This window comes from Malaclemys terrapin, chromosome 8 (genome assembly GCF_027887155.1).
Source record: "Malaclemys terrapin pileata isolate rMalTer1 chromosome 8, rMalTer1.hap1, whole genome shotgun sequence".
Lineage (NCBI taxonomy): Eukaryota > Metazoa > Chordata > Testudines > Emydidae > Malaclemys > Malaclemys terrapin.
The window spans coordinates 41,332,180-41,349,558 of NC_071512.1; the positions used below are offsets into that span (position 1 = coordinate 41,332,180).

A 17,379-nucleotide genomic window follows, 5' to 3' on the forward strand; every position below is an offset into this window, starting at 1 on the left:
AGCCACCCGCAGGTCTGTCACTGAATGACCAGACAGGTTAAAGTGTTCTCCCACTGGTTTTTGAGTATTTTGATTCCTGATGTCAGATTTGTGTCCATTAATTCTTTTGTGTAGAGACTGTCCGGTTTGGCCAATGTACATGGCAGAGGGGCATTGCTGGCACATGATGGCATATATCACATTGGTAGATGTGCAGGTGAACGAGCCCCTGATGGTATGGCTGATGTGATTAGGTCCTATGATGATGTCACTTGAATAGATATGTGGACAGAGTTGGCATCGGGGTTTGTTACAAGGATAGGTTCCTGGGTTAGTGGTTTTGTTCAGTGATGTGTGGTTGCTGGTGAGTATTTGCTTTAGGTTGGGGGGTTGTCTGTAAGCGAGGACAGGTCTGTCTCCCAAGATCTGTGAGAGTAAAGGATCATCTTTCAGGATAGGTTGTAGATCTCTGATGATGCGCTGGAGAGGTTTTAGTTGGGGGCTGAAGGTGACAGCTAGTGGTGTTCTGTTATTTTCTTTGTTGGGCCTGTCTTGTAGGAGGTGACTTCTGGGTACTCGTCTGGCTCTGTCAATCTGTTTTTTCACTTCAGCAGGTGGGTATTGTAGTTTTAAGAATGCTTGATAGAGATCTTGTAGGTGCTTGTCTCTATCCGAGGGATTGGAGCAAATGCGGTTATATCTTAGAGCTTGGCTGTAGACAATGGATCGTGTGGTGTGTCCTCGATGGAAGCTGGAGGTATGTAGGTAAGTGTAGCGGTCAGTAGGTTTCCGGTATAGGGTGGTATTGATGTGACCATCGCTTATTAGCACAGTAGTGTCCAGGAAATGGACCGCTTGTGTGGATTGATCTAGGCTGAGGTTGATGGTGGGATGGAAATTATTGAAATCATGGTGAAATTCCTCAAGGGCTTCTTTTCCATGGGTCCAGATGATGAAGATGTCATCAATGTAGCGCAAGTAGAGTAGGGGCGTTAGGGGACGAGAGCTAAGGAAGCGTTGTTCTAAGTCAGCCATAAAAATGTTGGCATATTGTGGGGCCATGCGGGTACCCATAGCAGTGCCGCTGACTTGAAGGTATATATTGTCCCCAAATGTGAAATAGTTGTGGGTGAGGACAAAATCACAAAGTTCAGCCACCAGGTTAGCTGTGACATTATCAGGGATACTGTTCCTGATAGCTTGTAGTCCATCTTTGTGTGGAATATTGGTGTAGAGGGCTTCTACGTCCATAGTGGCCAGGATGGTGTTTTCTGGAAGATCACCGATGGATTGTAGTTTCCTCAGGAAGTCAGTGGTGTCTCGAAGATAGCTGGGAGTGCTGGTAGCGTAGGGTCTTAGGACAGAGTCTACATAACCAGACAAGCCTGATGTTAGGGTGCCAATGCCTGAGATGATGGGGCGTCCAGGAAAAACAGATTGACAGAGCCAGACGAGTACCCAGAAGTCACCTCCCACAAGACAGGCCCAACAAAGAAAATAACAGAACACCACTAGCTGTCACCTTCAGCCCCCAACTAAAACCTCTCCAGCGCATCATCAGAGATCTACAACCTATCCTGAAAGATGATCCTTTACTCTCACAGATCTTGGGAGACAGACCTGTCCTCGCTTACAGACAACCCCCCAACCTAAAGCAAATACTCACCAGCAACCACACATCACTGAACAAAACCACTAACCCAGGAACCTATCCTTGTAACAAACCCCGATGCCAACTCTGTCCACATATCTATTCAAGTGACATCATCATAGGACCTAATCACATCAGGGGCTCGTTCACCTGCACATCTACCAATGTGATATATGCCATCATGTGCCAGCAATGCCCCTCTGCCATGTACATTGGCCAAACCGGACAGTCTCTACGCAAAAGAATTAATGGACACAAATCTGACATCAGGAATCAAAATACTCAAAAACCAGTGGGAGAACACTTTAACCTGTCTGGTCATTCAGTGACAGACCTGCGGGTGGCTATATTACAACAGAAAAACTTCAAAAACAGACTCCAAAGAGAGACTGCAGAGCTAGAATTGATATGCAAACTAGACACAATCAACTCCGGTTTGAATAAGGACTGGGAATGGCTGAGCCATTACAAACGTTGACTCTATCTCCCCTTGTAAGTACTCTCACACTTCTTATCACACTGTCTGTACTCGGCTAGCTTGATTATCACTTCAAAAGTTTTTTTTCTCTTAGAGTTGGTAAGACAACTCCCACCTGTTTATGCTCTCTGTATGTGTGTATATATATCTCCTCATTATATGTTCCATTCTATATGCATCCGAAGAAGTGGGCTGTAGTCCACGAAAGCTTATGCTCTAATAAATTTGTTAGTCTCTAAGGTGCCACAAGTACTCCTGTTCTTTTTTTAAACATTTTAAAAACCTTATTTACTTTACATACAATAGTTTAGTTATATAATAGAATTATAGAGAGAGAGACCTTCTAAAAACGTTAAAATGTATTACTGGCACGCGAAACCTTAAATTACAGTGAATAAATGAAGACTTGGCACACCACTTCTGAAAGGTTGCCGACCCCGGATCTAGCCACTAGACTGCCCAGCCACTGAAGGCCCGATCACAGGGCCCCATATCAGATTTTGGTGGGGAGGGGGAAGCTTCAACCATGATACCAGCGGCTACTTACACACACATGGAAACTTTAGGGTTTTTTTGAGATAATAACTTAGAAATTAGCCTACAGGAGAACTGTATCTAATTCCTCTATAAAGAAAGAAAATGTTGTATACAAACACCAATTAAAACCATATTTTAAATTTATATGCAAGTTTAGAACAATCAGGAGATAATACAGCAAGATATTCACAGTCCCAAGCCTTGAGGTATCATAAGAATGGTCATACTGGGTCAGACCAATGGTCCAGCTAGACCAGTATCCCATCTTCCAAAAGTGGCCAATGCCAGGTGCTTCAACAGGAATAAATAGAACAGGGAATCATCAAGTGATCCATACCCTGTCATCCAGTCCCAGCTTCTGGCAGTCAGAGTCTAGAGACCTCCAGAGTATGGGGTTGCATCCCTGACCATCTTGGATAATAGCCATTGATGGACCTATCCTCCATGAACTTATCTAATTCTTTTTAGAACCCCATTATAATTTTGTCCTTCACAACATCCCCCAACTAAGTGTTCCACAGGTTGATTGTGCATTTACTTCACTATGTATGATTTAAACCTGCTGGCTATTAATTTCATTGGGTTATCCCTGGTTCTTGTGTTATGTGAAAGCATAAATAACACTTCCTTATTCACCTTCTCCACATCAGTCAAGATTTTAATAGACCTTTGCCATATATCCCCTTAGTTGTCTCTTTTCCAAGCTGAAAAGTCCCAGTCTTTTTAGTCTCTCCTCATATGGAAGCTGTTCCATATACCTAAGCATTTTTGTTGCACTTCTGAGTCTTTTTCAATTCCAATACATTGAGATGCTCTAACCAGATCTGCACACAGTTACCGTGGATTTATACGGCATTATGACATTTTCTGTCTTATCTATCCCTTTCCGAATGGTTCCTAACATTGTTAGCTTTTTTGACTGCCACTACACATTGAGCAGATGTTTTCAGAGAACTATCCACAATGACTCCATGATCTTTCTTGAGTGGTAACAGCTAATTTTGACCCCATCATTTTGTATGTATAGTTGGGATTATATTTTTCAGTGTGCATTACTTTGCATTTACTTTCCTATATCAGTTTTGGAGCTTTAATACAAGAAGTAACAACTTTAACAGGTAAATAAAATTCATGCAGAATATTTGCTCAATATCATTGTCCTTATAACATCACACCAGTCACCCTCAAATACCCACTGTGACAAAGTTCCTCCTCTATCTTGGTGGGTCCTGTGCTTATTGGCAGATTTTCTTGCCTCAGAGATTCACCATGTGGGTTGAGACCTTCCCCTCTGGAAGAACCTACAGTCCAGATCAATTGGGAGGTTTGGGGGGAACCCGGGCCCACCCTCTACTCCAGGTTCCAGCCCAGGGCCCTGTGGACTGCAGCTGTCTATAGTGCCTCCTGTAACTGCTGCATGACAGCTACAACTCCCTGGGCTACTTCCCCATGGCCTTCTCCAAACACCTTCCTTATTCTCACCACAAGACCTTCCTCCTGGTGTCTGATAACGCTTGTGCTCCTCAGTCCTCCAGCAGCACACCCTCTCACTCTTTGCGCCTCTTGCTCCTAGCTCCTCACACTCACACCACAAACTGAAGTGAGCTCCTTTTAAAACCCAGGTGCCCTGATTAGCCTGCGTTAATTGATTCTAGCAGCTTTTTCTTAATTGGCTCCAGGTGTTCTAATTAGCCTGCCTGCCTTAACTGGTTCTAGCAGGTTCCTGATTACTCTAGTGCAGCCCCTGCTCTGGTCACTCAGGGAACAGAAAACTACTCATCTAGTGACCAGTATATTTGCCCTCTACCAGACTCCTGTACCCCACTGGTCTGGGTCTGTCACACCACATACTTTTTTATTTTCATTTATATTGCCTTCTTCAAAATTATAAGCAAGCAAACAGATACACTCTTACTTTGTATATCTGTTTCTCATGGATTTAATTAGATGGATTTAAAAACTGGCTAACTGATGGATCTAAAAATGTAATTGTAAACAGGGAACCATCTTCAACCAGAGTGTGTTTCTAGTTGCGTCCTGCAAAGATCAGTTCTTGGCCGTACATTATTTTACATTTTTATTAGTGACATGGAGGAAAACATAAAATCATCACTGATAAACTTTGCAGGTGACACAAGAATTGGGGGAGTGCTAAATAATGAAGAAAACAGGTCACCGATACAGAGCTGTCTGGATCTCTTGGTAAACTGGATGCAAGCAAACAATATATATTTTAATAAAGCTAAATGAAATGTATACATCCAGGAACAAAGAATGTAGGCCACACTTATATAATGGGGGACTCTGTCATGGAAATCAGTGACTCTGAAAAAGACACTAATCTGGGGGGAGAGGTAGATACGCTGGAGGGTAGGAGTAGGGATAGGGCCAGAGTGACCTAGGCAAATTGGAGGATTGGGCCAAAAGAAATCTGATGAGGTTCAACAAGGACAAGTGCAGAGTCCTGCACTTAGGATGGAAGAATCCCATGCACCGTTACAGGCTGGGGACCAACTGGCTAAGTGGCAGTTCCGCAGAAAAGGACCTGGGGATTACAGTAGATGAGAAGCTGGATATGAGTCAGCAGTGTGCCCTTGTTGCCAAGAAGACTAATGGCATATTGGGCTGCATCAGTAGGAGCATTGCCAGCAGATTGAGGAAAGTGATTATTTCCCTCTATTTGGCACTGGTGAGCCCACATCTGGAGTATTGTGTCCAGTTTTGGGCCCCCCACTACAGAAAGGATGTGGACAAATTGGAGACAGTCCAGCGGAGGACAATGAAAATGATTAAGGGGGCTGTGGCACATGACTTACGAGGACAGGCTGAGGGAACTGGGCTTATTTAGTCTGCAGAAGAGAAGAGTGAGGGGGGATTTGATAGCAGCTTTCAACTGCCTGAAGGGGGGGTTCCAAAGAGGATGGAGCTAGGATGGAGTTCTCAGTGGTGACAGATGACAGAACAAGGAGCAATGGTCTCAAGTTGCAGTGGGGGAGGTCTAGGTTGGAAATTAGGAAAAACTATTTCACTAGGAGGGTGGTGAAGACCTGGAATGGGTTATCTCGGGAGGTGGTGGAATCTCCATCCTTAAAGGGTTTTAAAGCCTGGCTTGACAAAGCCCTGGCTGGGATGATTTAGTTGGGGTTGGCCCTGCTTTGAGCCAGGGGTTGGACTAGATGACCTCCTTAGGGCAAGGGGCCTGCACCTCTCAGACATGCCTACCAGAGCTCCATAGGCTGTGCTTGGTGCTCACGCCCACCTGAGCTCCATAGACTGGGTTTGGCACTCGCCCCTGCGGGATCTCTGCTTAAAGGCAGGGTGAATAAACTGCTCCAGCTCTGACTGGTTGCAGGTCAGAACCTTGACTGTTTTTTGCCCCGCCCTGCTTAACGGCTGAGTGAATAGACTGCTACTGCTTTGCCTGGTTACAGGCCAGAGCCCAGACTGTTTATGGGCTGCTTGAAGGATGGCCTTAAGGATCACTAATTCCCCCCTTTTTTCCTTTGCTTGGAAAAGTCTATAACAGACCAAACTGTGGGTACGTCCAGACTACCCGCTGTATCGGCGGGTAGCGATCGATTTAACAGGGATCAATATATTGCGTCTCGTTAAGATGCGATATATCGATCCCCGAACGTGCTCCCCGTCGATTCCGGAACTCCACTGTAGCGAGCAGTGGTAGTGGAGTCGACGGGGGAGCTGTGGCCATCGATCCTGCGCCGTGTGGACCCCAGGTAAATCGATCTAAGATTCTTCAACTTCAGCTATGCTATTCATGTAGCTGAAGTTGCGTATCTTAGATCGATCTCCCCCCCCCCCCCCAGTGTAGACCAGCCCACGAGGAGGCGTGGCCTCCCTTAGAGGCGGAAGCGGAGAGATGGACACGCTAACTTACAATCTATAAGTTCCAACACAATATTTAATAAAGGGCTTTTCAGTGTAGCTGAGAAAGGTCTAACATGATTCAACGGCTGGAAGATGAAGTTAGACATCAGTTTGGAAATAAGACGTACATTTTTAACAGTGAGAATAATTAACAACTGGAATAAGTTAGCAAGAGTTGTGGTGGATTCTCCAATTTTTAAATCAAGAGTGGATGTTTTTCTGAAAGCTCTGCTCTAGAAATTATTCTGGGGCATTTCTCTGGCCTGTGCTACACAGGAAGTCAGACTCTGGCCTGTGCTACACACACAATACTTTACAAAGCAAGCAATTAGTGGATGCTGCTTTTGCCTCTAGTGACTGGATGTCAGAGATGCTGGGAGAAGTCAAAGTCTGTCTGTCATGATATTGTTTGGTATATTTTGTAGCCAGTGAATTTAATCACTGGCATACACATGTATGCCATTTTGGATTGGTGTTTAATGCAAACTATTTTATTTAGAATTTATTTATTCTTAGTAAAGTATTTATACATTTCATTGCAAGATGTATCAGGAATTTTAGGTACTAGGAAGAAACACAGTTAGCAACATGTTTGACAGGTATAGAACTGACTGAGACCACAGACAAGCATGTCCATCCATTCACACAACAAACAGGTCAGTGTGTGCTTCAGAAATACAATAAGAACACAATACCTAGTGGTGTTAAGAGAGACTTTCTTTCTGTGTGACCATTGCTGTCTGGCTTCCCAGACTCTGCCTCCTGTGAACACTCAACACGAGTGCCACCCCCAAAGCAGGCAGAGCAGAGGGAACCCAGAGCTGGCCTCACAGTGGGATCAGGTGAGGGATGAGGATGTAACATACAGGGAAGGGGAGACACAGGTCACATGCTCAAAACAAATGTGACCAGCTGTGCAAGAGAAATTCCCTGAACCCCCAGCCAACAAGGACAGTGCAGAGGCTGCTTGGTGCCACTGCACCAAAGTGCCAAATCTCCTGCAGGGGGCTCCGTTGGAAGCCAACGAAAGTCCCATGCCCTGCTCTTGGCTGAAGGCCAATTCCAGCCATACAGTCTAAAGGAGAAATCGAGACATCCCTGCCCCACACATGCTGGACAGATTGCTGCTTTTCAGTAGCCCTGGGGGGGTCTGTCTACACCCACGCCAGCTGACTCAGGCTCCTGGGGGTCAGGCTGCAGCTCTCACCTCTCAGGATCCTAGAACCCTGGCTCCAGTCCGAGCCTGAATATCGACTTTGTAGTTAAACAGCCTGGCTCAGCTGGCACAGGCCTGCAGCGGGTGTCTAAATGCAGTGTAGACAGACTCTGACATGACACCTCATAGAGATATTAACAAGCAGTACTGACAACATTAGATACACTAACTCAGATCAAAGAATAGAAAAAGGAGCATTTTCCAGTATTCCCTGTGTACCTCTCCGCCAGCAGCAGATCTCCCCCTCAATGTCTCTGGGCATAGGCCCTGTAGGGGGCTGGGCAATCCAGGACAGCACAGACCCCATTCAAGGGGCTCTCTCTGGGTGTTACACCCAGTGTGCAGATTTAGGGGACTGGGAGGGGAAGATTTCACAAAACTTTTAGCAATGCTTTTGGGTGGTTTGTTCCATGCAGTTGCTGTAGCATCATTCCACAGGGAAGATGGGAAGGGAAACAGGCTGGGTGGCTCCAGTGTCCAGGCTGGCTCAGGGGCCCGAAGTAAACCTGCAGCGGCAGAGAGTTGGTCTGCTTCTCAGAGGCATGGCAGGGGGTGGGTTTGTTAGACCGACAACATATAACCTGATGGTCACTGTAGAAGGGCTCGGCTGAGGCTCGTCCCTCCGCAGAGCTGTGGGGTATCCCACCGCCTCGCACTAGGTCGCTCTGGGCCCAAGCCCTAGGTCAGGGCGGGGCAGCAAACACACAGTCAGGAGCTCAGGCCAGGGTCGGCTGCTCCCGGGCTACTTCTGGACTCCCCCTCGTAAGGTACCTGGGTTTGGCTGGTGTCCTCGGCAATTTCCAGCACCATCGATTCCTCCGGGTAACTAGCGAAGGGTAGGCTCGGCTGCTCCTCAGGGTAGCTGGCAAAGGGTAGGCACGGCTCCTCCTCGGGGTAGCTGGTGAGGGGTAGGCGCGGCTCCTCCTCGGAGTAGCTGGCGAGGGGTAGGCTCGGCTGGCCTGGCCAGTCCTTGGGTCGGCCACGGCCTGCCGGCGTTCCCCAACCCGGAGCTAGGCCACAGGCATCTGACTCTCCGGCGGCTGGTTTTCCACTGAGCTTTGCAGCAGGGCTTTTCTACTTCCTGTCCTGCTCCGTGACCTCTGGGGGGCGGGCACAGGACCCACTGGCTCCGCCCACGTTGGTGCTAGGGGAGGCTTGTCCTGCTGCGGGGCTGTGGAGTATCCCACCACCTCGCTACAGTCACCCTTTAACATAAACTTGGAACTGTTCCTGAATTGACTTGCCAATGATGTAACATTTCCCCATGCCCAGCTGTAAGCAGGTATGAGCAGACCCTGGTTATTGGTGGGCGCGATCAAACTGGGGATCTCTGGAGCTTAGTGCATGAGCCTCTACCACATGAGCTAAAAGCCAACTAGCTCTTAGCTAAGGCTGTAGAGCAGGCTCATTTAACTCTCTTGCTAAGTGGTCTGAGTGCCACTAGATGGGACAGAACACCACACCATGAAGGAGAAACCCTGGATAATCTGGAGACTCTGAAAATGAGGTGAGATAATAAACCAAGGTTCAGCAATGATGAATATTTCTCCACACACACACAAGCTGCCTCAGAAAGGAGCACTGCCAGGGTACAAGCAAACCACAGCCTGCATGGTCCTAAGGCCCACGCAATGGCACAGCATGGGCATTGTGCCACGGTTTTTCTGTGTCCAACAGGCCTTCTCCTGAGCTGGCTCCTGCCTGCCTGGATGAGTCAGGGAGATGCAGTGTTTCTTGTCTATCTCTTTGCTTACCCGAGAGGTGACACAGGGACTGCAGCCATGAGCCTCATGTTGCAGGCATCTAAACATGTCGGGAGTTGGCAACTGCAGGAGAGAGCAGATACACATGCACAAGGACATGTCCAGGGAGTGTGGTTGTCCCCTCAGACCCCCTTGCTGGGTATACAGGTCACAGGTCACCCACACAGACATAGGGCCTTGGTAATAAAGCACTGCTGAGCAAGGCCTGCACCGAAGTGCTTTGGGAGCCACATACGTATGCTGGCGACACATGGAAAGAACACAATGCACATCTGATGCTCTAACCCTTAACGTTGCCATTGACTTTGAGTGTCAGGAAACCTGTCTTCAGGGGCTCACATACTGATGTAGATGACACGTTTTGATGCTCAAACTAATGGTGGCTGGAGTTAGATAGTGGATATAGGTGACGACCTCAAGCAGCTCTTGGCAACAGTGTTTCATGCCAAGGAGTGCTTTGCTGTCATGCATCCCCAGAGAGTCCCAGGAGACCTGCCTGCTCCCTGCTCAGAGCTAAGTGTACTGAGAGACCAGAGGGGAGAAGCAGGCTAAGGCAGGAGACGTAGCTCTTTTGTGGTTCTGAGTCCCACAAGTAGTTGCAGGTGGACTGACCAAATCGAGGTAGAAGCGAGATTTGAGGAAGAAGCGGTAAGAATCCTTCTCCATGAGGATGAAGATTTTTTTCTGAGCCTCGTCGAAGCACGACAGGGTGGGCTTGAGAACATTGTGGCTGGTCACTTCCCATGTGCAGGAATCCAAGTTCACCTGTAGAAGGGAGGGAGAGATTAGTACAGGCTGGTCTGGAAGCAGCCAGGCAAGGAATGGAGAGCCAGGGTTTGCTCCAGATATTTCCCAGCTAGTCTGTTAAATGGACCAAGAGAGGGCTGGGTCTCACTGCAGAATCCACTCAGTCAGCACTCAGTGGAAGTAAAGGGGGGCTGCTTGGACCTCAGTGGGATCTCTGGCTACAAATAGGATTATTTGCATGAGTGGATCCCTAAATCTGGGGTCAGGAAGGGGCACTTTCCCTTCTCTGGGACAGTGAACAAGGATCATCCACTAGGGGTGGGGTGGCATGTCCCTGGGATAGATTCTTTCAGTTGCATGGAACGCGCATGGGGAACCTCCTTTCGTCTGGTCCTCTACTCCTTGTTTTGGCATTTGGAGTGCATAAGGATGGGGACTGAGCCCCTCTGAGAAGAGCTCATTTAAAGCAGTGAAAGTGGCATATTTCAGCTGCACTTTTGACTGGCATTTTGTCCACACAGCAAAGCCCCTCTCCCACCTCTCTGAAGAGCCGGAGCCACATTCTCAGAAGTGTTGTTGTAGGGCCAGCTGCCCACTCTGCTTAGCCCTGAGGTTGAGGGTTCTCCAGAGGGTGCTGCACCTACTTCTCTAGTAGCCTGCACAGAGATGAACTCATTGTAAATCTTCCTGGCCTTGGGGCTAAGGTTGGCTGGCGATTTGGTTTTCTTGTACTCCTTGCAGCTCACCCAGAACTCAATATTCTCCTTGCTGTACTCAGACTTGAGGAAAGCCTGGAAAGCAGCCAGCCCACCTGCAGATGGGATGAAAGCAATAGGAAGCAGGTGAGTCTCCTCGGCCTCTAGCTTCTCTTAGCTGTGTTAGGGTGATCCCAAGTAGCCAATGGGCTGCTGCACAGAAATCCAGAGACAGCAGCTCCTCACTGTAGAGGCTGCATGTTCGGCTTGGCCTTCCTCATGGGATTTCCAGAGCTGGCAAATGGCTGGCGAGGGGAGGCCTCAAGGGGCAGCCAAACAGCATGGCTCCTCAGGCACCAGCTTCCAAGCAGTGATCTTCCCTGGGGCAGCTGACAGGAGCATACAGATAGACCCTATCCCAGCTGACCCCAGGCAGGCCATTAATGCACAGTGTGTGATTCCAGGCCTGGGAACCTCTCTGGCCTGGTGGCACAAAGCCCAGGGGCTGCAGCACAGGGTAAGAGGGGCTCCTACTTGAGCAGCTGGAGATGTGTCCCTCACTGCCTGACCTTCATGTCACCCATGACAAGCTTTACTCTGAGAAAAAACTTCAGGAAGGCCTGGAACTACACAAGTCCTGGCCGCATGCCCACAAAAGGCCAACAGGGGTGAGTTCTTTGGAACTGGCCCCAGGAAAACAACCAGAGCTGAGTGCTGAGACAAACTTGTGAGGCCAGGAAATAAGATTGTCCAAATTCACTCTGGTTTAACACAGCTGACTTCAGTGGAATTGTGTCAGGGATGACTTTGGCTCAACATTTGCCTTCTTTCAGGGTGAATAGGAATAGGACAGAAATGTGAGACATGCTGGGGTCAGCAGCAGAGCTGACACTGACCACGGTCTGGGACCAAGGCAGAGCCACTCCCACCAGGTTTGGGAAATTGTGGGTCCCTTGAGTTCCCCACACAGCCTGAGGATGGGATTTCATCTGCTCCCAACTTCCTCAGAGCATGTGCTGCTTTACCAATAAGGGATAGTTCAGTGAGAATACCATGGGCTGTTCTCATAGCCACCAACAGTCCTTGAGTCTGCCTTCTGCCATGTCTACATGCAGTGGAACCTGTCTCCACTCCAGCTCCACTGCCCTCTGTGCCTGTAACCTCTCCCAATGCAGGGGCGGCTCCAGGCACCAGTGCACCAAGCGCGTGCCTGAGGCAACGAGTTGCGGGGGCCGGCCTGTCAGTCACTGTGAGGGCGGCAGTCAGGCTGCCTTCGGCAGTATGCCTGTGGGAGGTCCACTGGTCCCGCAGTTTTGGCAGCAATTCGGCGGCAGGTACGCCGAAGGTGCAGGACCGGTGGACCTCCCACAGGCATGCCGCCGAAGGCTGCCTGACTGCCATGCTTGGGGCGGCAAAATACATAGAGCCGCCCCTGCCCCAATGGCAGTGTCTGACAGGAGCTAGCTGGATGTGTGTTGCTGGAGGAAGTGAGTGAAAGCATTGAACTCTGAGCCTGCAGTTGTACCATGTGGCACCAACCTGGGATCACTCATCATGCCAAATAGTCAACAGTACAGAATATGATCTCTCCCCAGATCCCTCCAGCACAGCAGCCCCATCTACTTACTGTTATGATGTATCAGGTTCTCCAAACAGTCAGTCCATTTCTGGACTTCCTTGTGGCTAACCCTAGGAGGGGACAAAGGGATAGATGGAGTGTGGAGTTAACCTAGGACTTTCGCTTAGCCCTCCAGTACATCACCACCAACACTTCTCTGTCCCTAAATGCACTGACCCGCTCCATATCACTGGGATGAACGCCCCTCCCGTGGCTATTACTGATCTTCTGAGACAGATGGGTTCAGGTAGAGATCTATGGAGAGTCTAGTTCACATGCACAACACATCACACATCACTAGAAGGGGCTGGGGAAATTTCCCCAGAGATGGTCGATATGGACTTGGGTAGAATTTGGGGTTGTTTGCCTCTCTCAGGAGCACTGAGTAGAGATTGGCCTTTAGGGTTAAGTCAGTGAATCCAAATGGGTGATTTCCTGAGACTGTAGGGGGTACTGTTAATTTGGCTAAAGGCATAAAGAACATAGAATTGACACACCAGAATAGGCCAATGGTTCACAGAGCCCGGCATGCTGCATCCTTTGTCCAGGGATGTACCATAACCTCCTAGCCCTGCATGCTGCCCCCTCTGTACCAGGACATGTGTGCTGCCCCCTCTGTCCTGGGACATATCATATCCACCTAGCTCTGTGTGCTGCCCCCTTCTGTCCTGGGACGTATCATAACCACTTAGCCCTGTGTGCAGCCCCCTGCATCCTGGCACTAGGGTTGCCAATTTTGGTTGGATGTATTCCTGGAGATGTAATCACATGACATAATCTTTAATTAAAGATTAATCTTTAATTCCTGGAGACTCCAGGCCAATCCTGGAGGGTTGGCAACCCTACCTGGGATGTACCATCTCCACCTAGCCCTTTGTGCTGCTTCCTTCTGTCCTGGGACATACCATATCCACCTAGCCCAGTGTTCTGCCCACTGCTGTCCTGCAGCAACACGACCAGGAATGTTAGTGAACTACTGTAATGAAGGAGCAAACTCTCCCTGCCAGCATCAGGCCCTGCCATTCCTGCCTCCGGCTTTTCTCTTACCTCTGGGGTGGAGCCATTTTCTCCTTCTTGCTGTGGGAAGAGCTGTGCTCACATGAACAAGGCTTCTGCAGTAAGAAATCCAGATGATGCTTCATATCTTTTGCACAGGAAGAAAGAAACCAAGAAACCATTGATAAAGGCTATTATTATTAAGAGCCAAAAGGCAGAGTCTTCATGCAAAATGAAACAACTTATGGGCAAGGTTCTGTGGCCTGCAATGCACAAGTGGTCAAACTATTTGATCATTATGGTCCCCTTATGACCTTAAAGTCTATTAGTCTATGAGTTTAGAACTCCTCAGTATTACGGGCCCATTTCAGCGCTGCATGTCCAACCCTGATGCATCACTTGTCAGTGTTCACTTCTTCTGTTTTGGACAAATGGCATTAACATAGGAATTGAAGCAAGTGGGATCTTACATTCAGTGAACTGGACTTTCAACAGTATAACAAATATGATTATTGCAGCTTATAATAAGTTTCTTGATTAGCTGCCTGTTAGGAGATCACTGCAATAGAAGAGGTTTTATTTGTTATTATTTCGTTTGAAATATAAAATGTAGTTATACTCAGAAAAGTATCACAATTATGTAACAAAGGCCCTTTCATCAGCTCTGTGCATATTCAAGGCCACTATCTGTTTATTGACAAACCAGGTCTGACACAGTTACTTTTGTGAAAGTAGAATGAATTATATTGTAAAAGTAGAATGGATTAAAGAAATGCTGTATGTTCCTTTAAGCAGGAATGAGGAATGTTGAGATAAAGTTGACAGGAAGAGAAACTTTAAGGTATTGAACAATGGGTCCACTTAAGCTGATGGTGGGACATTAACAGGAGATCTGTAAGAGTTAATAAGGAAATAAGATGTGTGTCTAGCCCCAGGTAAACTTATCAGTTCTGCTCCCTTTGTCATCTGGTTAAGTTCGCACACTTTTTATCTGTATAAATAAGGTAGTTTGGGCCTTGCATGGCACTCACATTATCTGGGTATATTAGCAGAGCGCTTTTGCTAATAAACAGAGTGGTCAGACAAATTGTGAGTCCTGAGTCTGACTTTGACACTTTACTTACATGGCTTCCCAGAATCCTACCACATGAGCACTGTGGATACACTAATGAGCTGACCCTCACAACATCCTGTGAGATGGGGAAATGGAGGCACAGAGCTTCTAAGTGTCACAAAGGGAATCTGTGGAAAGGCCAGGAAATGAACTCAGAGTTTCTGCATCCTAACAGCAAAGCTGTACTTCCACTTTGATGAGCCAATTCATTTATAGCAGAGCAAGCTGAGTTCCATCCTGCTTGGAGCCTCATCAAAGGAATCAGCTGATTGCAGAATCTCTGGGCTGAATTTCTGCACTTGCAATTGACTTCATCACCACAACACCACTCCAGATTTGGGCTTTTATTATTGAGGTTGATGTGTGCGGCAGAACAAACAGAGCCAGTTTCCTGTCCATCCAAGGCTGAGTGCACTTAGTGACCTTGCACTTTATAAACCAAACAACAGAGAGCTGAGGGTCACTGATCAAATAAACACAATGTTGTTTTTTACAGTCACTTTTTTGATCTGACCACATACTAAAGGAAATAAAACAGCCAAACAAGTCATGTTAGCAAAACTAAAGGATGGATAATCAAGCAGGTTGACTGAGGAAGATCAAGTGGGGGGGGCGCTTGCTCTAAGCAGAGGTGCTGTCACAAACATTGCTCCAGGGGTAATTCTGCAATAGGTTGTCATTATTTGGGTCCACTATATTTTTACTTTCACCATTAGCTCCACTTCAACACAGTGTTTGTCTTTCTGTTCATTAACAGGGTTTGATTCCACAGCAACCTTGCCTGCTTAGACTAATAGTCTTTAAGGTCAGAAGGGACCATCGTGATCATCTAGTTTGAGCTCCTGAACATTGCAGGCCACAGAACCTCACCCATTCCTGAAATAGACCCTAACCGCTGGCTGAAGTCCTCAAATCATGGCTTAAAGACTTCAAGTTACAGAGAATCCACTATTTATACTATTTTAAACCTGCAAGTGACCCATGCCCCACTCTGCAGAGGACAGCAAAACCCCCCCAGGTCTCTGCCAATCCGATGTGGGGGGAAATTCCTTCCTGAACCCCAAATATGGTGATCGGTTAGACCCTGAGCATGTGAGCAAGACCCACCAGCCAGACACCTGGGAAAAAATCCTCTGTAGAACTTAGAGCCCTCCCCATCTAGTGTCCCATCACCAGCAGTTGGTAATGTTTGCTGCTAGCAGTCACCAGGCAGTCCCATCAGACAATCCCCTCCATACACTTATCAAGCTCAGTCTTGAAACCAGTTAGGTATTTTGCTCCCACTGCTCCCCTTGGAAGGCTGTTCCAGAACTTCACTCCTCTGATGGGTAGAAACCTTCATCTAATTTCAAGCCTAAACTTGTTGATGGCCAGTTTATATCCATTTGGTTTTGTGTCCACATTGGCACTGAACTAACTCCTCTCCCTCCCCGGTATTGATCCCTCTGCTGTATTGCTTGAACAACAGGAGTAACTAGTGGTGAGAGCTGTCTGTTCTCTTCTTTAGGGATGAGCCCAGAGGGAAGCAGCCCACACGCACTATCCATGGGTCACTCAGCTATCTGAACGATGGGCCAGGGACTCCTGGGTTGAGAAGGCTAAAAATCCAATTACTTTTCTTGCAATTTTTTTTCATTTTTGTCAAAATTTCCTGCCATTTGGGGAGGAGAGGGTTCAATTTAAAGTAAACAAAATATTTGTGGCTTCCAAAACCATTTTCCACACCATTGTCGGTGGCAATTTCCTGTATAGATTAGGATAGAGGGGAGGCCTCAGAAGGATTTGAAGGAGGACAAGGGGAGGGGGCAACATTTCACAGATTCCTCCATTGCAAATATGCCCCTCCTACAGGGTGGCCTGCAGTGATTGTGGGAGAAAAGGGCAATTGGGCAACAGGGTTGGCATGGCTGAGGCACGAAGGACAGAGTCCACCGTGCGGTAGGATCACAGGTGGGATGGGAGGGTCAGAGCTAGGCTTTGAAGGGCAGGGCAGGGCACATGGTTGTGTTTGCTGAATTGGTGAAGGGACTCCAAGGGGTCTGAACGATGAGCCAGGCGGATGGTCATTTCAGTATGAGAGAAAATATCTCCCCTCTTCTGGGGAACAAGAATTATATAAATCTTGAAAAAAAGGCAGCATAAGGAAGGATAGCAAAGTATATGAATGCAGGGAATTGCTTTGTGCTTATGGCTAGAATGGGTTTAGAATTCACAATGCTCAACAAAGAAACATGATGCAATTCAAGTTCAAGCTAAAGGAAAAGAAAATCCTTAAACAATCATCAGTTTTGGAGAGAAATCAAATTAAATTGTACCATTTCTGCCTCAAACCTCACGTGGACAAACAGTGCAATAGAGCCATATAGTTCTGGACCATTAGAAATAGCAATGCTCCAAAATGCAACCTACCTTTTTAAGCAAGTGGCTGGCAATGCAGCAAGTCCCTTGCACATTTTGCTTTCAAGATGCAGTTCCCAATTCCAGGAAAGAAACACCAAGAGGTCCTGTTGCAGAAGTGGGTTAGAATTCTCAGTGCCCTGCTGCCTCCAGCCTGGGTCTCTCATAGCCTCACCCACAGGCCAGCATCATTTTTGCCAGCCAGCCAGCCAATCCAGGCCAGCCAGTCAGAACCCCATTTTTGCCCACACAAGGGGAAAAGAGGAAGAGATTGACGTCTGAGCCGGAAAAAAGGATACTCTG

General features: G+C 47.6%; 1 protein-coding gene across 1 annotated transcript; it reads right to left on the reverse strand.

The window, feature by feature from the left end:
• Positions 1–8,454: 8,454 nt before the first annotated feature.
• RGS4 (regulator of G protein signaling 4) lies at positions 8,455–17,132 on the reverse strand. Its single transcript, XM_054037448.1, has 7 exons — positions 17,090–17,132; positions 13,617–13,722; positions 12,579–12,640; positions 10,901–11,067; positions 10,033–10,274; positions 9,501–9,572; positions 8,455–8,680 (listed from the first exon to the last, which is right to left on the reverse strand). The coding sequence occupies exons 1-7, from the start codon at positions 17,130–17,132 to the stop codon at positions 8,455–8,457; spliced, it is 918 nt and encodes a 305-aa protein (XP_053893423.1).
• Between the last annotated feature and the right edge of the window lie 247 nt (positions 17,133–17,379).